This window comes from Phyllobates terribilis, unplaced genomic scaffold, assembly GCF_046119375.1.
Source record: "Phyllobates terribilis strain yellow unplaced genomic scaffold, ASM4611937v1 Scaffold_4__5_contigs__length_816908805, whole genome shotgun sequence".
Taxonomy (NCBI): domain Eukaryota; kingdom Metazoa; phylum Chordata; class Amphibia; order Anura; family Dendrobatidae; genus Phyllobates; species Phyllobates terribilis.
Genome location: NW_027362764.1, coordinates 63,977,162 through 63,999,619, shown reverse-complemented (window position 1 = coordinate 63,999,619; position 22,458 = coordinate 63,977,162). Strand labels below are relative to the sequence as shown.

Genomic DNA, 22,458 nt, shown 5'->3' with positions numbered 1-22,458 from the left:
AAACAAACCCGATTTTTCAGCCATATTTCTACAAGTCTTAGAAAAACGTCTTGCAGACAGATATTGCCAGAAATTTTTTTTTCACTTTCATTTCTAACTTTGACTTTACTGAAGTGCTCAGCATTGCCACCATTACGTACAAGGTGCATGTAGAGCAGGAAGTGATGTCAGAGAAGGACGTGCAGCTTCAACCAATAGCTGCAGAGCAGGAAGTGATGTCAGAGAAGCACATGCAACGTCAACATATAGCTGCAGAGCAGGAAGTGATGTCAGAAGGAAGTGTAGCTTCAACCAATAGCTGAAAAGAAGGAAGTGATGTTGGGCTATGTGCCCACGATGCAGATTGCAAGCAAAAATTTCCTGAGCGTTTTTTCCTCTCCCTGGCAGAAAAAACGCATGCAGATTTTACATGCGTTTTTTCTGCCATGGAGAAGCGTTTGCTAAGCGTTTTTACATGCTTTTATGAATGCAGTTTTTCAAGCGCTTTTCCAAGCGATTTTGAACATCACTTGGAAAAGGGCTTGACAAGTTGGTCACACAATATAAATCCATGCAACATGCATGGATTTACAGGGTGGGCCATTTATATGGATACACCTAAATTAAATGGGAATGGTTGGTGATATCAACTTCCTGTTTGTGGCACATTAGTATATGGGAGGGGGAAAACTTTTCCAGATGGGTGGTGACCATGGCGGCCATTTTGAAGTCGGCCATTTTGGATCCAACTTTACTTTTTTCAACGGGAAGAGGGTCATGTGACATCGAACTTATTGAGAATTTCATAAGAAAAACAATGGTGTGCTTGGTTTTAACATAACTTTATTCTTTCATGAGTTTTTTACAAGTTTATGACCACTTATAAAATGTGTTCAAAGTGCTGCCCATTGTGTTGGATTGTCAATGCAACCCTCTTCTCCCACTCTTGACACACAGATAGCAACACCGCAGAAGAAATGCTAGCACAGGCTTCCAGTATCCGTTGTTTCAGATGCTGCACATCTCGTATCTTCACAGCATAGACAATTGCCTTCAGGTGACCCCAAAGATAAAAGTCTAAGGGGTTCAGATCGAGAGACCTTGGTGACCATTCAACTGGCCCACGACGACCAATCCACTTTCCAGGAAACTATTCATGTAGGAATGCTCGGACCTGACACCCATAATGTGGTGATGCACCATCTTGTTGGAAAAACTCAGGGAACGTGGCATCTTCAGTGCATAAAGAGGGCAACACATCATCATGTAGCAATTTCCGATATCCCGTGGCATTGAGGTTTCCATTGATGAAGAATGGCCCCACTATCTTTGTACCCCATATAACACACCATACCATCAAGATACGAGATGTGCAGCATCTGAAACAACGGATACTGGAAGCCTGTGCTAGCATTTCTTCTGCGGTGTTGCTATCAGTGTGTCAAGAGTGGGAGAAGAGGGTTGCATTGACAATCCAACACAATGGACAGCACTTTGAACACATTTTATAAGTGGTCATAAACTTGAAAAAAACTCATGAAAGAATAAAGTTATGTTAAAACCAAGGACATCATTGTTTTTCTTATGAAATTCTCAATAAGTTTGATGTGTCACATGACCCTCTTCCCATTGAAAAAAACAAAGTTGGATCCAAAATGGCCGACTTCAAAATGGCCGCCATGGTCACCACCCATCTGGAAAAGTTTTCCCCCTCTCATATACTAATGTGCCACAAACAGGAAGTTCATATCACCAACCATTCCCATTTAATTTAGGTGTATCCATATAAATGGCCCACCCTATATATTGTGTGACCAGAGAGTTTTGCTTGCAAATGCTGCATCCTTACTTAAAAAAAAAAGAAATAAAAAAGTTAAAAATAAAAAAACCTTATACTCACCTCTCCGGCGGACCCAGGTCTCCTCCCGCTTGCGATCCTCTCTCCTCGGTGGCCCGCAGTGTACTGGCAGGACCTGCAGTTTAGTCAGCTTATGGTCACGTGACCATCACCTGACTGCTGACGTCAGCGGTCGCATGACCATCAGCTGACTAAATGACGTCACCGCAAGTCCTGCCAGTACACAGGTGGCCGCCAAGGAGAGAGGATCGCCGCCGGGATGAGACCGGGGGCCGCCAGAGAGGTTAGTATGAATATTTTTATTTTTTACTTTATAATTCTTTTTTAACTTGCAGGTACGATGGTACCTGGGTCGGATGAGAGTCTCCTCCTCTCCCAACCGGGGTACCATCCGCGCATTGAACCGCATAATATCTGCATGTATACATGCGGATGTTATGTGATTCAATGCAAGTCAATGGGCGTGATTTTGCCACGAAATCGGGCCCAAATTGGTTGTGCTGCGGATTTTTCGGCAATGATAATCCGCAGCGGATATTTCCGCAGCATGTGCACAGCACATGCGGATCATCATTGGGAAACATAGCAGACACCTTAACAAGCGATTTTAATGCCTATCCGCGGCGGACATACCACCGCAGAAACGCATTAAATCTGCATCGTGGGCACACAGCCTTAGAGAAAGACGAGCAGCTTCAACCAATAGCTGAAGAGAAGGAAGTGATGTCAGAGAAGGAAATGGGAGTCATTCTGGCAACTTTTGCGGTACAGTCCAGTAACGTACGGCAGTTGTTGCTTCTTGTGTTGCAGAAGACTTACACTTTAGTTAAGCAAAAAAATTTGCAGAATACTGGTCCAGTGGCCATGGTCACGGGACCAAAGCCCTGGAAGCCTCCGCCTGCCACACACCATCCTCAGCACCTCTTTGAGTAGTAAGCCCGCTGGGATACAAGCATGCATTCATGCATTCATGCCAAGCCTGCCAATCAGAAGAAGCACCGAGGATGCTGGCAGCTGAGAGGAGGTTTACAGGGCTTTAGTCTGGCGGTCTTGGACTACTTATATGGCCGCTGTACCAGGATACAGCAAATCTTTATGCTCAACTCTACCTTGTGGCCTTTACCCTGTACTTACATACGCCCCCGTATTCCTCTGATGCACATTATAAAGCAGCGTGGGTGCCCCCCAATAGCGGCTTCCTCCTTCACTGCCCACCATACTCTGCCATCTGTAATCCACAGGAGACACCACGGTTTCCTACTAGGATTACCGTTGATTACCACCCCTCCAATACAGGGTGGTCCCTAGTGAACGGCACAAGGCTCTGCTTGGGGGGCACAATCAGCTAATAATGTTCTTTATGCATGCAGACGTACATACATAAAGCACTGAAATACAATATACCTAAAACAATATTAAATATTAATGCCCCATACTACCAAATGCCTAAATGTCAGATACACGACCCCGGCCTGGACGGAGCGCGGCCCAGTGTTCTCTATACAAATAATCTGTTTACCTAACTTGTCCCCGGTGCCCCCGTGTAACGCAGCTGCTGCTAGAAACCAATGGAAATAAATTATTCACAGCAAAAGGTTCACAACGCATTTCTGTCTGTCAGAGGAAATATAAATACTAGACGTCGGGGTTTTTTTGTTTACTTCACACCCTGGAGCATTATTTGTACAGTCAGTAAAAGGGACAGGTGGAAAATAGCTCTAGATAGTCTGCTTTACTTACATTATAATCGCAGTCGTTTATTTATGCTACTACATAGTGTAAAGTGTGTCTGTGTGAGTGGCACTTCTGTGACCCCTGGGGAACTGTGCCTGTGTGGTTGGGTGGCATTGCCGTGACCCCTGGCGAACTGTGACTGTGTAGGAGGCACTGCTGTGACCCCTGGGGAACTGAACTGTGTCTGTGTGGTTGGGTGGCACTGCTGTGACTTCTAGGGAACTTGTCTGTGTGGTTGGTTGGCACTGCTGTGACTACTGGGGAACTGTGTGTGTGGTTGGGTGGTACTGCTTCAACTACTGGGGAACTGTGTCTGTGTGGTTGGGTGGCACTGCTGCGACTACTGGGGAACTGTGTCTGTGTGGTTGGGTGGCACTGCTGTGACTTCTAGGGAACTTGTCTGTGTGGTTGGGTAGCACTGCTGTGACTTCTACGGAACTGTGTCTGTGTGGTTGGGTGGCACTGCTGTGACCCCTGGGGAACTGTGCCTGTGTGGGTGGCATCGCTGTGACCCCTGGGGAACTGTGCCTGTGTGGTTGGGTGGCACTTCTATGACCGCTGGGAACGTAAGTGTGTCTGTGTGTGTGTGGGTGGGTGGCAGGCACTGCTGTGACCACTGGGGGAGTTTGTCTGTGTCGCTGCAGGAATCAGTAAGGAAGTGTTTATATGCTGTGACTGCTGGGGAAGATGGGGGGTGCTGTCTGCTGGGAGCCCAACAGTGCAGAACAAAGAATAGAAGGGAACACATCACATCACTAAAAGGATCGGTGGGTGTCCCACGAGTTGCCCTCATCAATCATCCTAAAAATATGCAATCACTCACGACATGGACAATCGCATTTCAGGCTTCCACATCCACAGTTGGAAGTATCTGGACTGATTCATGTCCGGGCAGGAGGACGGCTCTGGATGAGATGTTTATGCCATTTATACTAACATTCACATTCAAGTCAAAATCACATCAGCAGATAAAGGGGAAAAGCAAAAAAAATCCAAAAAATGCCAGACATCCACTTTTCTAGAATACCAAAATAATCTGCATGGTTTTGTTAGTTGTTTTTTTTTTTTATACATTTTTAGAGAAATATTCTGTTATTTTTTAGATTAGGTATAAGATGCCTCCCTCTAGTAAGGTCATAAAAGATCTCTGGAAGACGTTCACATTTTATAATTTGTTATATTTATTTTGCAGTCTTCCATTGTTACTGGGGCATTCACAGAAGTCCAGTTACAGGGGAAAACAGATCCGTTTGGGGCTATTCATTACTGGCAGAGCTGCTCTTGGTCTATAAAAACTAAGCAGCGGTGCCAGTCCTGGGAGGCACCCAGACATCATATATTCAATAGAGGCAGCAACACTGCCAGTGCAATTATCCACTATACAGCAATTATAGAAGTTGCAAAAAGATAAAAATAAAAATATAAATTTTAAAAAATGTTTAAAAACGGCTTCTGTCTTCTCCTCAAAGACAACCAAAAGCAAGACTCATTGCTGTTGGGTTGCAGAATGAGTTAACTGCAAACCAATCAGTGAGCTCTTTCAGGTGGAGATTTTGTAAACTTTTTATCAACGTTTTCCTGAACTCCTCTGTGCTTATTTATTGACCACAGACCAAATGAAAGTTGACCTGAACTTTGATAAAGTCATAAATCAGCTGGAAGGAGCTCAGAAACTCTCCGGTCAGTTTACAAACTTTTGTGGTGGTGGCTGAAAGTTAAATATCTCGAGGAAACTTATGTGATTGTGAGAGGAGAACATCTACACCTCATGCAAATGACCCCGGCCACTGCAAGATTTTGCTATTTGGAATTAACAAGAAAGCTACTTACCTTTGAAGGCTGCTGTGTCCTAATTTCTTGAGAGTCGGATGCAGAGTCGGACTTTGTGCCCCCAGAATTTGGCTTTTCCTTTTTTCGCTTTTGTTTTTTCTTCTTCTTTTTAGCCCCAAGATCCCCGGATGGACTTCTGTTTGAGCAATATTCCAATAGAAATGTGATTATTAAATTAAGTATTTTTACAATGCAAACCACATTGTCAGAAAAATAAATTATTATATATTATAGGATATTTTTGTGATTGTCCGGGTGTAGACCCCACTAAAACTGAAGGGCAGAAGTGCTCAGCTTGAGTACTGTGCCCATTTGGATTTGATCAGCTCCTGACTCACTAGCCTTGTCCTCCTGACCCACTAGCCAGCAGGTGCCCATTTGGATTTAATCAGCTTTCCTCGGAGACCCGAGCATGAAGTTTACAGATTTTTAGAAAGCATGCTCTGCTCTACGAAAAAAGGGGCAAACATATGGAAACATCACAAAAAAAAATCACTACGGTGTGTAAAAAAAAGAAGGTTATAAAACACAGTCACCCCTTAACCCCTTTCCATTAGAGCAAATTTTCATTATTGCAGGGGAAAATGGTGAAAAAACAAAAACATAATTCCGCCTTTGTGTTTTGGGTTTCAATTTGATACTGTGCAGTAAAACATGATTCTTCAGATCAGTACGATTATGGCGATACCAAACTTTTATTGGTTAGAAAAATTCAGAACTTTGCTTTATGTCGCCATTTCCAAGACCCATAAGTTATTTTTTTTTGTCAAAAGTTCCTGTATTTTTGCCCAGCGAGCTGTGGTTTATATTAGAGTTATGGATGTTACAAAAAAAAAAAGGCAATTCTGGGGTTTAAATTTTGTTCAGTTTTTTTTTTTTTATTAATTTTACATTTTCAAAGATCACAGAAAAGGGAAATTGTGGAAAATCCACGCTGCTAGTAATCGAAATGGTAAATCCTGGTCCACACAAGAGCGTTTGCAGTTTATTTTACTTCTTTACTTCATCAGGACAAAAAACCATTGCAAGCGACAAGATACAAACATTTATAGCATTGAGATATTACATATTTTCATAGATCGGACTTCTATGGGCATGATGATGCCACATATATTTTTAAAATTTCTTTATGTTCGGATTGCGAAAAGGGGGTCGATTCAAATTTATGTTTTTTTTTTTTATAGCTTTTAAAAACGTTTAGCACATATTTTTTTTAGGCCCCTCCTTACAGGACTTGAACCTACGATTGATCGATTGTACTATATATACATTGCAATACCGCAGTATTGCTGTATATAATAAAAATAATGATCTGAGCTTCATTGGTGTACCAAGAGGGTGGCGACAAGAACAATCAACACGCCCCCATCTGCCTTGAAAACACATCAGCACCCCGCGATCGCACTGCAGGAAAGGATGGTATAACAGGTGCCAGAACATACACCTCACCAGGTTTGTAACACTTAAAAAGCCACAGTCAGTCTCTATAGCATAATTTAAGTGGTTAAGGAGCAGTGATCAGAGCTGCCGTTAAGAGTCGAGTGCTGGCTGTATAACACAGCCAACATCTGCCCTGTATGGAGCAAATTTAACTGTTCCTCATCGAATTATAAGAACATTCCCATAAAGTAACAGAAAACAATAAAAGAGGTTAAACAGTTGTAAGAACAGCGGCTAATTAGCTTCTGGAATATGTCCAGCCATAACGTAGGACTCCCTTAAAAGTAGGCCATTGGGCCCACCATCTAATGAATATGGTGGCCTCCTGACTCACTAGCCGTGTCCTCCTGACTCACTAGCCAGCATCATGCCAGAGCCTCATGTATATAACTTGAATAAAAATCCATTTGTGGCCAGGAAGGTAAATCTAAATATCTTTTTTTTCTCCCTAACCAGCAATGTAATTAGTTTGGTGATCCTGACAGGTTCCTTACCTAAAAGGAACCCCCCTTCAATGAACCAGAAATGAAACAAATCTCAGTGCCGGGGACACGAGCAGTCCTTGTATCACACTACATTTCTCCTGCAGAAGAAATGCACTGCTGGCCATTGCTTCACCTGGCAAAGGCGCTATTTGCCGTGGGTACAAGGTGGGCCATGGGCATCAATTGGCCGCCGCGAGCACGGGCCGGGGTGAATGGCTGACTGTCATGGCGGTCACATTCTGAAATATTCCTGATGTTCCCGATAAAACAACCAAAATCTTATTAAACTGTAAGTTGAAGCTACGCTGCAGAAGGACAGGGTGAAATCCATTCTTGGTGAGGAGGGGGAATGAACACGGGATATTTAGGAGTAGCATCCAACATCACCCTGGAAACTGTGCAGGCAGCGATGAAATTGTGCTGCAACAAAAGAAAAAAAAATCTCAGGGACAGAACGAAGTAACGCGTCCGTCTTGTGGAGTAATGTCTCCTTAATACAAGCACAGAAGACGTGTTCTCTGCGGCAACACAAGGGGCTGTGTCACCAACTAACGACAGATAAAACTGCAATCCCACAACACGCTCTCACACCCCGCCAATGTTACCGAGGATCTGCAGATTTCATATAAAAAAAGGGTTAAATTAGTGGAGCGTTAATGGTAGAAACACAGGGAGGATTTGTGCTGGATTTTTCCATTGCGAAACCACAAGCGGATTCGGCTGCAGATTTTTCCTTTTTAGACTTGATAATGCATAGAGGGAAACCTATGGCAAGAAAACATACCGGCCCTCGGATGCCGTGACAATACCATCAAGATAACGGGTGATGGATTGGACACTCCTCCTGTTCTCCAGGATTCAACCGCCTATATGCTGCTGTCACAATCGACAGCGGTCTCTTAGGGGGTTAAATCACTGCGATCACAGCTAGCTCCAGTCTCAGCATTAACAACTGGGTGTCAGCTGTATAACACAGCCGCCACCCACAGAGCATGAAGCGGGCTCAGCTCTTGAGCCTGTCCCATATAGTGTGTGGATGTACCTCATACATCACAAAGGTTTAAAATTAAGATTTTTTTTATTATTACACACCATGTGGATATAATTTGTTAAATCCTCATTCACTTTAGACGTTCCTCCCTCAAATCTAGATGTAAAATCTGCTGCATATTCGCCCCTGAATTGCATTTCTGCAGGAAACACGGGTAAATTGAAAAAAAAAAAAATAATTCTTTCCCCGCACTCCTTGTTAATATCTTAACATCCATGCGTCCTGTGTAATATCCGTGGATGACCTATAGATATACACAGACAGATCACACATCACAAATTACCCGACACATGACCCCAGAAGAATCCCATGCCAATCATATTAACGCCCGTCATACACTTGGCAGTATGAATAGTTATAATTCGCCATAACAACCAGCCTTAGATTTTAGCAGATGTTCTGCTTATAGCAACGATAATCCATCTGCATTTAACAGGGTCCTCCCATCGCACAGACAATAATCTGAGCGATCGCCAAAAGTCTCAAATCCGCCACCGAAAACCTCCAGCAATCAATTGATTTTCTTGGCAAAAGTTACTCTCAGATATTTGTTTTTCCAAGCAGCGGCCACTACAGGGGAAATGTGGTACTACATCCGGCCATTCCTATAAAAGTCACAACATTCTAACATTCTATAGGCGGATTGGGGTTTCGATACCCGTTTGTATCATTGGACTGTTACTTTTTATGTTTAATAACATTTATTGAACCATTAAAAAAAAAAAAGTTGTCTTCAGATGCCATATTCAGATAGCCATCATTTTTTTTTTTTTTTTTTTTTTTAAATTTTCAGACAAAGTTATGTGAAGTCTTGTTTTTTTTATTTTTTTCTGGTACAAGCGGTTGTTTTTATTGGTATCATTTTAGGCTTCACACAACTTTTTGATTTCAATTTATTCCATATTTTTCCAGAGGTCACGCTACAAAAAGAAACAAAAACAGAAATTCTGTTATTCTGATTTTTTTTTCCTGTATGGAATAAATATTTTTATTTTTTTTATCATTTTGGACTGTTAACAAATATTGTCATTTTTTGGATTTTGCTTCTTGTACATGAAGAAAAAAAAACAGTGGGGTCGACTGATAAAGAATGTCTAGTGCGCTATAATAACCTATTTGGTCTCTGTCTTTCTATACGTCTCTTCTTCAAGATGAGCTGCTATTTCTGATTAAACATTCAGCAGCATTTACTGGATACTATAGGTTAGAAACATAACGTACCCTTGTCATTGTCCCTATTTAGGGTCTATTTCCTTTATTTCCACCCTGTTCCCACCACCCCTTCCCTTTTTCCCCCAACATTATTAAAATGTTTATCTTTCCTTCCTCCCTCCACATTCCCTTCTTCTCCTAACAGTTAAATGTTGTGATTTAGGTTTTGTCATGTTTATATTCTTTTTTAAAATCCAATAAAAAAATATTTAAACAAAAACAGAATGGGGTCGATTTAAACTTTTACATTTCTTTTTTGTATGTAGTATTTTTTTTTACATTTTTTTTTTGTATTAGACTCATCAATGAAGTTGAACTTGCGATTGCCTGTATATTAATACTGTATGATTACCTATCCTCTATGAAGCAGTCTTAAAGGGAACCTGTCACCATAAAAAGGCTTTCTAATCTATGGGCACCATGTTGTAGAGCAGGCGGAGCCGAGCAGATTGATATATACTTTTTAGAGAAAAGATTCAGTATAACCTGTGTTTTAATCATTTAATCCACTGCTCTTTTGGGGATTTCCAGTCCAGTGGGCGGTCCTATTAGTTATTGACAGCTTCCTCTGTATAAGAGATAACTGTCCACTGGACCGGAAATCCCCAAAAGAGCAGAGGATAAAATGATTAAAACACAGGTTATACTGAATCTTTTCTTACAATCTATATATCAATCTTCTCAGCTCCCCCTGCTCTATAACATGGTGCCTGCAGATTGGGCAACATTTTCATAGTGATCGGATCCCTTTAAGTAGACTCTGATCCCGGGTGTCATAACCACCCACTGGCAACCTGCCATCATTTCGCTGCCAATGGTGGTGGAAAGCTATCCTCTGTTCCTAACTGCCTAAATGCCACAGACACAATTGACAGCGGCATCTAAGAGGTAAAACTGTTGCAATCGGAGATTGTTCCGATCACAGCAATTACACTCTGGTGCCAGTTGTATAAAACAGCCGACACCTGCACTGTATGGAGCAACTGTGCCTCAAGTGAAGCTGATCACTGAAAATCAAGATCGATCAGCTGCAAACTAAGAGGGAACCTGGCTGCAAGTGTTGGGTATCCTGCAGCGCCACCACAGAGGAAACAAGGTATTACACTCCTCCCATTGACAGCCGTGTAATGCTAGGTCTGCTCTAGGAGAGGATCCGGACTCTCGGATCTTCCCAACTCTTAAAAGTTATTTGAAAATTAGTTTTCTAAACTTGACAAATCTTTTCGTCCCACGTGGATTTAGTAAGTATTTTTTATATAATAATTATTACCTCCCCACATAATTTTAAAAAACAAATTCCAAGAAGAAAAAACATTGTGACATGTCGTAATACTTTGCAGTGATAATGGCAGGAGCCTGAGCTCTGCAGCCGGCCACGTATAATAGGCACAGTGTTGTCAGTGACATATGCCGGCCGCTAAGAGAGCACTTGATGGTTTCCTAATTGACTCTAAGGAGTCGAAATAATCCACATCCCAACAGTCCTCGCTCAGAGAGGATTTAGCAAACAGCAATATTTAGAGACCATGAGAATGTCAGCAAATCTCTGGTGAAAGAGGCACCGGCCCGAGACGCACGCGTGACGTCACTACAGATCATAGGAAGGTCTGGGGAGAAGAGGGGACACGGAGAACATGGAGAGAAGTAATGGTCTCATGATCTTGTCTTTAATATTTAAAAAGGATTTTCCAAGTACAGAAAACCCTTGTTAACAGCCGAAGTTTGCTTAAAAGTGGTTGTCCGGTCTTAGAGTGACTGCAGACTTGTGAATTTGTGCAACGAAAATTCTCTGGTGCTGGAAGCAGGCGGTCATGTAACCCCAAGTATGTAATTTGCATGATTCCAGCCACATTCTGACTAGACTTGTCTGGGCTCGCTCAATACACTTGCACTGAGCGACTCTGCGCACGTCTAGTCGACATGTGACCGCACGTATGCAAATTACATACTTGCAAACACGCGTCCACAGCCATCATGTGAGGAATCTGTGTACTGTGAGGGTTTGCGAGATCTTTTTTTTTTTTTTCTTCGTGTGACTGCATACTTGTACCCTAATGGAAACATTTAAAAAAAAAAAGTGTTTTTTTTAACTTACACTTCCTGGGTAACGTGGCAAGTTTCCGATGCTGCTCCTGGGGTCTGTTATATTCTTCAGCGCTAACGTCACAACAACAACGCTGCAACCAATCACAAAGGTCAACAGACCTTCCCGTGTAGACAACACAAGTTGCTCAGAGCCGCTGAGCTACAGCGCGCTGTCAATGTGACATCACCGCTGCTGACTATAACAGGCAACAGGAGCAAGATCGGAAACTCAGCTTTGGACACTAGGAGGGAGTGTAAAGCTGTTTTTGTTTTTTTAAAGCAAACTGAAACCGGGGGAACAGGGCTGTGACTGGCCTAACGCGGAAACCTTTTTATAGGCCATCAGTATGTTTTGCAACAATAAGGCTGCGAAGGTTTTGAGACAGCTCACTGGTTTTATCCATTATGAGAGGTTTCTTTTGACACACCTTGGTAATGAGACACCTTTTTATAGGCCATCAGTTGAACCAGCTGATATTTTTCACTAAGTGGCAGGATTGCTTTCTAATTACTGATAGATTTCAGCCGGTGTCATGACTTTCCATGGCTTTTTGCACTTCTCTTTTCTCATGTGTACAATACTTTTTCCCTTGTGTCATTTCTCATTATTACATATAATTTATTGACATCTATGGTCTGATTTCTTTGCCTATGTGGCAATAAATATTATATATAAATATATTTTATTACTTTTTTTTTTGCAGGGATTTGCTCAAGTAGGCGTTAGGCATCATTCACAACACAGGTGCACAGTTTCTTGTTAAAACAGGACGTTTATTAACTCCATAAACTTCAAGCAGAAAGTATTAAAAAAACAAAGAGTCCATACAACAGTATGAGAAACAGAGCGGTTCAGCTGCTCAATATTCAAAGTCCAATAGTCGGCCTCTTGCAGAGTCTAAGCAACTTACACAGGTCCAAATACTAGAGGTGTTTGCACCTCTGCTCCTAAACAAGGAATGAACAGCTCAGCTGCCCTATTAAACCAGCTGCATCACCGGGATTGGAGGATTTGAATGATTAGTCCTGCCCATCTCATCTATCATTCCTAACAAGCCTGGACCCATACATTGGTCCTATTAAACCTCACAGCCTCTCCTATCCAGGATTCTGCCAGCTGCTTGTCTAATATATATACTAGCTATTGAACCCGTTCTATGCCCGGGTGGCGAGCATTTTTATTGGTATATGATCTCCCATGCTGGTATGTGCTGCCCCCCTCCTTGTATTTGTGCTGCCCCCATCCTGTCCCCACCATCCAATCCTGGTATTTGTGGCACCCCTCACCCCCAACCCTGGTATGCGTGGCACCCCTCACCCCTATTCCTGGTATGCGTGGCACCCCTCATCCCCAATCCTGGTATGTGTGGTACCCCTCACCCCAATCCTGGTATGCGTGGTACCCCTCACCCCCAATCCTGGTATGCGTGGCACCCCTCACCCCTATTCCTGGTATGCGTGGCACCCCTCATCCCCAATCCTGGTATACGTGGCACCCCTCATCCCCAATCCTGGTATAAGTGGCACCCCTCACCCCTATTCCTGGTATGCGTGGCACCCCTCATCCCCAATCCTGGTATACGTGGCACCCCTCATCCCCAATCCTGGTATAAGTGGCACCCCTCATCCCTATCCTGGTATGTGTGGCACCCCTCATCCCTATCCTGGTGTGTATGGTATCCCTCATCCTGGTATGCATGGTACCCCATCCCTCATCCCGGTATGCATGGCACTCCATCCCTCATCCCCAATCCCGGTATGCGTGGCACCCCTCAAACCCCAATCCCGGCATGCGTGGCACCCCTCATCCCCAATCCCGGTATGCGTGGCACCCCTCATCCCCAATCCCGGTATGCGTGGCACCCCTCATCCCCAATCCTGGTATGTGTGGTACCCCTCACCCCCCAATCCTGGTATGTGTGGTACCCCTCACCCCCAATCCTGGTATGTGTGGTACCCCTCACCCCCAATCCTGGTATGTGTGGTACCCCTCACCCCCAATCCTGGTATGTGTGGTACCCCTCACCCCCAATCCTGGTATGTGTGGTACCCCTCACCCCCCAAATCCTGATGTGTGTGGCCCCCCTCATCCCTTTCACACTGTACACACATACAAAACACCTTTCTTCTCTGTGCTCCAGCGCTGCTGCGTCCTCTTCTGCTGGAGGCCAGGGGAGGAGTGCGACGCTGGAGCACCGCGCTGTCCGGCGCCATTTTGCTGAAGACACAATGTAAATGTGTCTTCAGTAAAATGGCGCCGGATAGCGCAATGCGCACGCGCCGGTCCGACGCCTTCACTCCTCCCTGGGTCTCCAGCGAAGAGAGGCGCCGCGGCAACGCTCCTCCCGGTCAGGTAAGTATGGCGCCGGAGATAGAGTATGCGTTCAGTGCCTAAGCATACCGCGATCTCCGGCGCCATACACCTCCACTTACCTGTAACGGCTGGATGCGGTCTTCTGTCTGGAGCCAGACTGCGCGTCACGCATCCGCAGTCTATCGAGACTTCAGACAGAGACATGCATGCCGCTATATATATATATAATAAATCAGCAAAGTCAGATGGGACTGGGTTAATTAGATGCACTTGGCTAGCTGTGACTAAGAACCAAGAATTGGGTTCACCTTGTATCAGCGTGCTGTATATTGAGTGGAGTGAAGTGTGCTGAAGCTGGTGAGATATGTGAGATATAGCTGAGAGAGAGACAACCCAGAGTCTCCCTCAGAATGGAGACTGCATGTGTCAGCTAGGAAGGCTGAGCAGTCTGTGTGTTAGAGCTGCAGAGAACCGTGTGGAAGCTGCAGCCTGCTCAGTGTGAACTGTGCCAGGAGTTGAACACTTCAGTTTAGATCTGGAAGCTGCAGGATCTCAGGCTGATGCAGAGACATGGTAGGACTGTACCTCTTCTGTGTGTAAAGCTTGCAAGGACTGTAATCTGTTCAGGTAAGCCCACACTGACAAATGTACCTGCTGAATGAACTGTTTATTTGCTGTGATACCTTTGTGCCCAGAAGAGGCTTTTTTGGTTTTGAATTTCTTGAGTCTTATGAAAGCCATAAAACTTCACATGTTTGGAACAAACTGCATTGCCTGTGTGAACGCTACCTAATAGAGTGAATCCCTACAATATATATTATACACACACACTTGGTGTTTGCAGTCCTGGCAGCGCGGCTCGATTAGGCCCCAGTTATCGGTCACACATGCAATAGTGTGAAACCACTGGAGAGCTTTTGTTTCCACATCCCACGTCATACTGGAAATGACTGACGTACGGCTCCATACTATGACTACCCATAATAGTGACAGTCTTCATGGGGTGTTCATGGGGATCAGATCCTCCTTCTAAAAGGGGCTCTAGAAGGTTCATCTGGAGACCAACGCCAAGATCTGTGGTGGATCTGTACTCCCTGGTATCGTTTCTTACGTTTGTTCCTCTGCAGTCATTGCTCCTTGAATGCAAATTCTACAATGTAGAACTTTTTAAATAGTCCTGATTAAAAATATGAATACCGTTTTGCATACACAGCTCCTATGCAGACCTATGTGTCTCCATGGTTAGACCACCAGCATACCCTTCTGGATCTCCACTCCCCATTATCTTGCAGCTCTACAATCAGGAGTAGATATCAGATGTATTTTCTGCCAATTTCCGGAGGAAACTCTAGTAAATCCGTTGATTGCGCCCCCGTTCCGCTGGGCCCTGCCCACCGCGTGGGGTATGGTGAGGCTGGCTCAAGGGCTTTAGAAACAAAAATAAGTGAACTTAAAGGGGTTTTCCACGTTCAAAAAAGTGATCCCTAAACAATTGTAGATATTTAAAATAAACATGCCAGATAGCACTACCCGGAACTCTGGGTTTTGTGCATATCACCGCTGCAGCCGATCACAGAGCTTAGGACTCTCCTGACGTAGAAGTTATGAGCCGAGCAGCTCAGTGACTGGCTGCAGCGGTGATGTGCACTATAGTCAAATAATGATGTCACTAGACCAGAGCGTTTCTCTAATCATGGACAGCCCCCTTAATCATCACAGCTGTAGAGGGGGCGTATAGGCTGCCCAATGCCAGCACACGGACACTGCAGGAGCTGTAGACAGTCCAAGAAACTTTTAGAGGGGAGCATCTCTGAGCGGAGAAAATACGTAACATCGATCACGGGGAGCTACGCACTGAACTATCAACCGGGCGAGGAAGAAGCGGGCGACGCCGATCTGTGACAGAAAGAGAAATGCTCCATGTGCTGCAGCCCACACATCAGAGCCGAGCGGTGACCACTACAGACAATGACGCATCCAACAACTGCAGTGAAGCCCCCCAGACAGGAGAATCCGCAGCAGATCTCAGCTCTGGCTCATAGATGGGGGGCTGCAAGGTCTCTCCATCATATATAAATGAGACAGCGGGCACGACCATAAAGCGGCCATATGTCCTCGCTCAGACCAGACCAGGCAATAAGTAATGTATGTACAGAGTGACTGCACCAGCAGAATAGTGAGCGCAGCTCTGGAGTATAATACAGGATGTAACTCAGGATCAGTACAGGATCAGTAATGTAATGTATGTACACAGTGGGTGCACCAGCAGAATAGTGAGTGCAGCTCTGGAGTATAATACAGGATGTAACTCAGGATCAGTAATGTAATGTATGTACCTAGTGACTGCACCAGCAGAATAGTGAGTGCAGCTCTGGGGTATAACACAGGATGTAACTCAGGATCAGTAATGTAATGTATGTACACAGTGACTGCACCAGCAGAATAGTGAGTGCAGCTCTGGGGTATAATACAGGATGTAACTCAGGATCAGTACAGGATCAGTAATGTAATGTATGTACACAGTGGGTGCACCAGCAGAATAGTGAGTGCAGCTCTGGAGTATAATACAGGATGCAACTCAGAATCAGTATAGTATCAGTATTGTAATGTATGTACACAGTGACTGCACCAGCAGAATAGTGAGTGCAGCTCTGGGGTATATTACAGGATGTAACTCAGGATCAGTAATGTAATGTATGTACACAGTGACTGCACCGGCAGAATAGTGAGCGCAGCTCTGGGGTATAATACAGGATGTAACTCAGGATCAGTAATGTAATGTATGTACACAGTGACTGCACCAGCAGAATAGTGAGCGCAGCTCTGGGGTATAATACAGGATGTAACTCAGGATCAGTAATGTAATGTATGTACACAGTGACTGCACCGGCAGAATAGTGAGTGCAGCTCTGGGGTATAATACAGGATGTAACTCAGGATCAGTAATGTAATGTATGTACACAGTGACTGCACCGGCAGAATAGTGAGTGCAGCTCTGGAGTATAATACAGGATGTAACTCAGGATCAGTAATGTAATGTATGTACACAGTGACTGCACCAGCAGAATAGTGAGTGCAGCTCTGGAGTACAATACAGGATGTAACTCAGGATCAGTAATGTAATGTATGTACACAGTGACTGCACCAGCAGAATAGTGAGTGCAGCTCTGGGGTATAATACAGGATGTAACTCAGGATCAGTAATGTAGTGGATGTACACAGTGACTGCACCAGCAGAATAGTGAGTGCAGCTCTGGAGTATAATACAGGATGTAATTCAGAATCAGTAATGTAATGTATGTACACAGTGAGTGCACCAGCAGAATAGTGAGTGCAGCTCTGGGGTATAATACAGGATGTAACTCAGGATCAGTACAGGATCAGTAATGTAATGTATGTACACAGTGACTGCACCAGCAGAATAGTGAGTGCAGCTCTGGGGTATAACACAGGATGTAACTCAGGATCAGTAATGTAATGTATGTACACAGTGAGTGCACAAGCAGAATAGTGAGTGCAGCTCTGGAGTATAATACAGGATGCAACTCAGAATCAGTACAGGATCAGTAATGTAATGTATGTACATAGTGACTGCACCAGCAGAATAGTGAGTGCAGCTCTGGAGTATAATACAGGATGTAACTCAGGATCAGTACAGGATCAGTAATGTAATGTATGTACACAGTGAGTGCACCAGCAGAATAGTGAGTGCAGCTCTGGGGTATATTACAGGATGTAACTCAGGATCAGTAATGTAATGTATGTACACAGTGAGTGCACCAGCAGAATAGTGAGTGCAGCTCTGGGGTATATTACAGGATGTAACTCAGGATCAGTAATGTAATGTATGTACACAGTGACTGCACCAGCAGAATAGTGAGTGCAGCTCTGAGGTATAATACAGGATGTAACTCAGGATCAGTACAGGATCAGTAATGTAATGTATGTACACAGTGAGTGCACCAGCAGAATAGTGAGTGCAGCTCTGAGGTATAATACAGGATGTAACTCAGGATCAGTACAGGATCAGTAATGTAATGTATGTACACAGTGAGTGCACCAGCAGAATAGTGAGTGCAGCTCTGGGGTATAATACAGGATGTAACTCAGGATCAGTACAGGATCAGTACAGGATCAGTAATGTAATGTATGTACACAGTGACTGCACCAGCAGAATAGTGAGTGCAGCTCTGGGGTATAATACAGGATGCAACTCAGAATCAGTATAGTATCAGTATTGTAATGTATGTACACAGTGACTGCACCAGCAGAATAGTGAGTGCAGCTCTGGGGTATATTACAGGATGTAACTCAGGATCAGTAATGTAATGTATGTACACAGTGACTGCACCGGCAGAATAGTGAGCGCAGCTCTGGGGTATAATACAGGATGTAACTCAGGATCAGTAATGTAATGTATGTACACAGTGACTGCACCAGCAGAATAGTGAGCGCAGCTCTGGGGTATAATACAGGATGTAACTCAGGATCAGTAATGTAATGTATGTACACAGTGACTGCACCAGCAGAATAGTGAGTGCAGCTCTGGAGTATAATACAGGATGCAACTCAGGATCAGTACAGGATTAATAATGTAATGTATGTACACAATGACTGCACCAGCAGAATAGTGAGTGCAGCTCTGGGGTATAATACAGGATGTAACTCAGGATCAGTAATGTAATGTATGTACACAGTGAGTTCACCAGCAGAATAGTGAGTGCAGCTCTGGGGTATAATACAGGATGTAACTCAGGATCAGTACAGGATCAGTAATGTAATGTATGTACACAGTGACTGCACCAGCAGAATAGTGAGTGCAGCTCTGGGGTATAACACAGGATGTAACTCAGGATCAGTAATGTAATGTATGTACACAGTGAGTGCACAAGCAGAATAGTGAGTGCAGCTCTGGAGTATAATACAGGATGCAACTCAGAATCAGTACAGGATCAGTAATGTAATGTATGTACATAGTGACTGCACCAGCAGAATAGTGAGTGCAGCTCTGGAGTATAATACAGGATGTAACTCAGGATCAATACAGGATCAGTAATGTAATGTATGTACACAGTGACTGCACCAGCAGAATAGTGAGTGCAGCTCTGAGGTATAATACAGGATGTAACTCAGGATCAGTACAGGATCAGTAATGTAATGTATGTACACAGTGAGTGCACCAGCAGAATAGTGAGTGCAGCTCTGAGGTATAATACAGGATGTAACTCAGGATCAGTACAGGATCAGTAATGTAATGTATGTACACAGTGACTGCACCAGCAGAATAGGGAGTGCAGCTCTGGGGTATAATACAGGATGTAACTCAGGATCAGTACAGGATTAGTAATGTAATGTATGTACACAGTGACTGCACCAGCAGAATAGTGAGTGCAGCTCTGGAGTGCATATGACATGAAATGATAATATAGATGGGGTTGGTGCGGGGCCACCATTGGTTATACAGTGGTCAGGAGCGGGGATGTGCTTGGATGACCGCTCACTGGTTGTTGGTGGTGTTCACATGCTGCAGTTACAGGGTAGTTTTCCCTCCCACCAGACATGACAGCAAAACGTCTCTGTCTCCTGCTCACCCATGTGTGAAGCCAACACCTCGGGCTCAGCGGCTGCATCCAATCCATGACAGCAGGAATATCTGCTGCTCCGCGCACCTAATACATGCACAGACCCCGGATTACTATGTCACCGCATAACTACAACTCCCAGCATGTCCACACTGCCGACCAGCATAACTACAACTCCCAGCATGTCCACACTGCCGACCAGCATAACTACAACTCCCAGCATGTCCACACTGCTGACCAGCTGGAGAGACGCAACCGGTTACAACTAACTGAGGTTTGTTTTCTAGGTGAGAGGTGAAGCCCCCGACCCCACAGATCTGCACATTCTAGAGGGCAGGAAACCTGTCGGCTGTTATCCGAGCAGAGAGCGAGAGATTGGGCACAGAGGGCTGCAAGTGTACCAAGGGGAGCGGAGGATGCCCACGAGTCACCTGGGCAGCACAACCAAACTCTGTAGGTGGAGGGCAGGTGCCGCCTTCTAGGGCAAAAACACACTGCTGGCTGTGGGCAGCCACCGATATATGTGCATAAGGTGGGCACCAAGCACGGAGTGGGCATAATGTCAATCCATTCACAAAGGTGGACGTGCCATGCACAGTGGGTGGACAGCAGGGTACAGAGGAAGGGCAGCAGGACACTGGTTGTGGGGGGCAGCAGAGGTGGGCACAGGATGGGGGGGGCAGCAGAGGTGGGCACCGGATGGGGGGGGGCAGCAGAGGTGGGCACAGGATGGGGGGGGCAGCAGAGGTGGGCACAGGATGGGGGGGGCAGCAGAGGTGGGCACAGGATGGGGGGGGCAGCAGAGGTGGGCACAGGATGGGGGGGCACCACCTTGGAAAGTTACCCTGCGGTGCTTGGGGTGATGGCAGCTCTGGAGGCCTCGGATGCAGCCGGGCTGTGCTGGGCACATGAGCAGTCTCCTGTAGTGACGTGTGTCCAGCATGTTATGTGCAGGCGGCAGCAGCAGCACACACTGCACCATCACACAATGCCGCCTGCAGCAGCAGCAGCAGCAGCCCCGGAGCCCGCCCCCTCCTCACCCCTTAGCATGCTCGGCCTCGTCCTCGTTGTCACCGTCTATGCCGCAGGTGTCCTGATCATCCAGCTCCAGGCTCTGCTGGCTGGCCGCCGACTCACTGTCCTCCGCCATCACGACACAGACACAGAGAGAGGACTGAGCCCGAGCAGGGCACGATGCATCCTGCACAGCGGCCTCTGGCGGCCAGGAGAGAAAAGACACCGCACTGCTGCTCTCCCACCAACCTGCATGGCGTCTTCTCACCACAAGAGGGCGCCCACATTCAGTGCAGCCGGCGTCATCCTCACAGGCGGCACCGAGGGAGCAGGAAAGTGATAATGTGTGCGTCCTATTATATCTCCTGTAGATTATACATTATATTATATGTATGGTATACTATATCTCCTGTAGATTATACATTATATCTTATGTCTGGTATAATATAATGTATAAGCTACAAGACATATAATGTATAATCTGCAGGACATATAATATAATGTATAATCTACAGGACATACTGTATTTTTCAGACCGTAAGACGCACTTATCTTTTAGAGGAGGAAAATAGAAAAAAAAATGTGGTCATGATGCCCTGTTAAAGGGGAGGGGGTCTGCTGCTTGCACTGGTATAGGGGTAATGTCCCCCAATTCTGTTAATATCCCCCATCCTGGTATATATGGCCCTCATCCCCATCATGGTATGTATGGCACCTTCATCCTGGAATGCATAGCACCCCTCATCCTGGTATGTATGTCACCCCTCATCCCTCTTCCTGGTATGTATGGCCCCCCTCATCCCATGCTGCACATAAACAGATAAACACGTTCTACTCCCCTTTCTTCCCCGTGTTCCATCGCTCGTTCTGCTCTGCTGCCAGCACTGATCTCACAGAGTGAGCCGCGCATGGCGGTGACGCCATGTGCCCTCACACTGAGATGCTGTGCCGGAATAGTCACTGCTCCCCACGCTGGGATTGTGTGCGTGGGAAGCAGTGACCATTCACTCTCCCTAACAGCGCGCACACTGTACCAGCAGCGCAGCTCCTGCTGCCGCCGGCGGTCTGTGTGTTCGCTATTAAAGGCCATGAATATCCACTACAACCCATGGGAGTGGGTTGTAGTGAATATTTATGGTCTTTAATAGCGGGCACACAGACCGCCGAGTGCAGCAGGAGCCGCGCTGCTGGTACAGTGTGCGCTATTAAGGAAAATGAATAATTCACTGCTCTCCACGCCCATGGGCGTGGGCAGCAGTGAATTTTAAATTTTCTTTAGCAACGGGCACAGTGTAGGCTGCAGCAGGCGGCTCCTGACTCCTGTGCCCCGCTCCCCACCACCACCACCATATATAGTCCATATGCATTCGGACTATAAGACGCACCCCCCCCACTTTCCTCCAAATTTTTGGAGGAAAAAAGTGCGTCTTATAGTCCAAAAAATACGGTATATTACATTCAGTAGATTATAAATGATATTACAGTGCTGGCCAAAAGTATTGGCACCCCTGCCATTCTGTCAGATAATATTCAGTTTCTTCCTGAAAATGATTGCAATCACCAATTCTTTGGTCTTATTATCTTCATTTAATTTGTTTGCAAGGAAAAAACACAAAAGAGAATGAAGCAAAAATCAAATCATTGATCATTTCACACAAAACTCCAAAAAAGGGCCGGACAAAAGTATTGGCACCCTCAGCCTAATACTTGGTTGCACAACCTTTAGCCAAAATAACTGCGAACAACCACTTCCGGTAACCATCAATGAGTTTCTTACAATGCTCTGCTGGAATTGTAGACCATTCTTCTTTGGCAAACTGCTCCAGGTCCCTGATATTTGAAGGGTGCCTTCTCCAAACTGCCATTTTGAGATC

The 22,458-nt window shown here is 45.1% G+C and overlaps 1 protein-coding gene across 1 annotated transcript in view; it reads right to left on the bottom strand.

Annotated features, from left to right (window-relative positions):
* NMT2 (N-myristoyltransferase 2) overlaps positions 1 to 20,839 on the bottom strand; it is a 46,891-nt gene extending 26,052 nt beyond the window's left edge. The window contains exons 1-2 of the mRNA XM_073677426.1: positions 20,611 to 20,839; positions 5,402 to 5,537 (exon numbers count right to left, since the gene is read on the bottom strand). Coding sequence (XP_073533527.1) covers positions 5,402 to 5,537; positions 20,611 to 20,720 — 246 coding nt within the window. The 5' untranslated portion in view covers positions 20,721 to 20,839. The remainder of the gene's footprint in view (positions 1 to 5,401; positions 5,538 to 20,610) is intronic.
* Between the last annotated feature and the right edge of the window lie 1,619 nt (positions 20,840 to 22,458).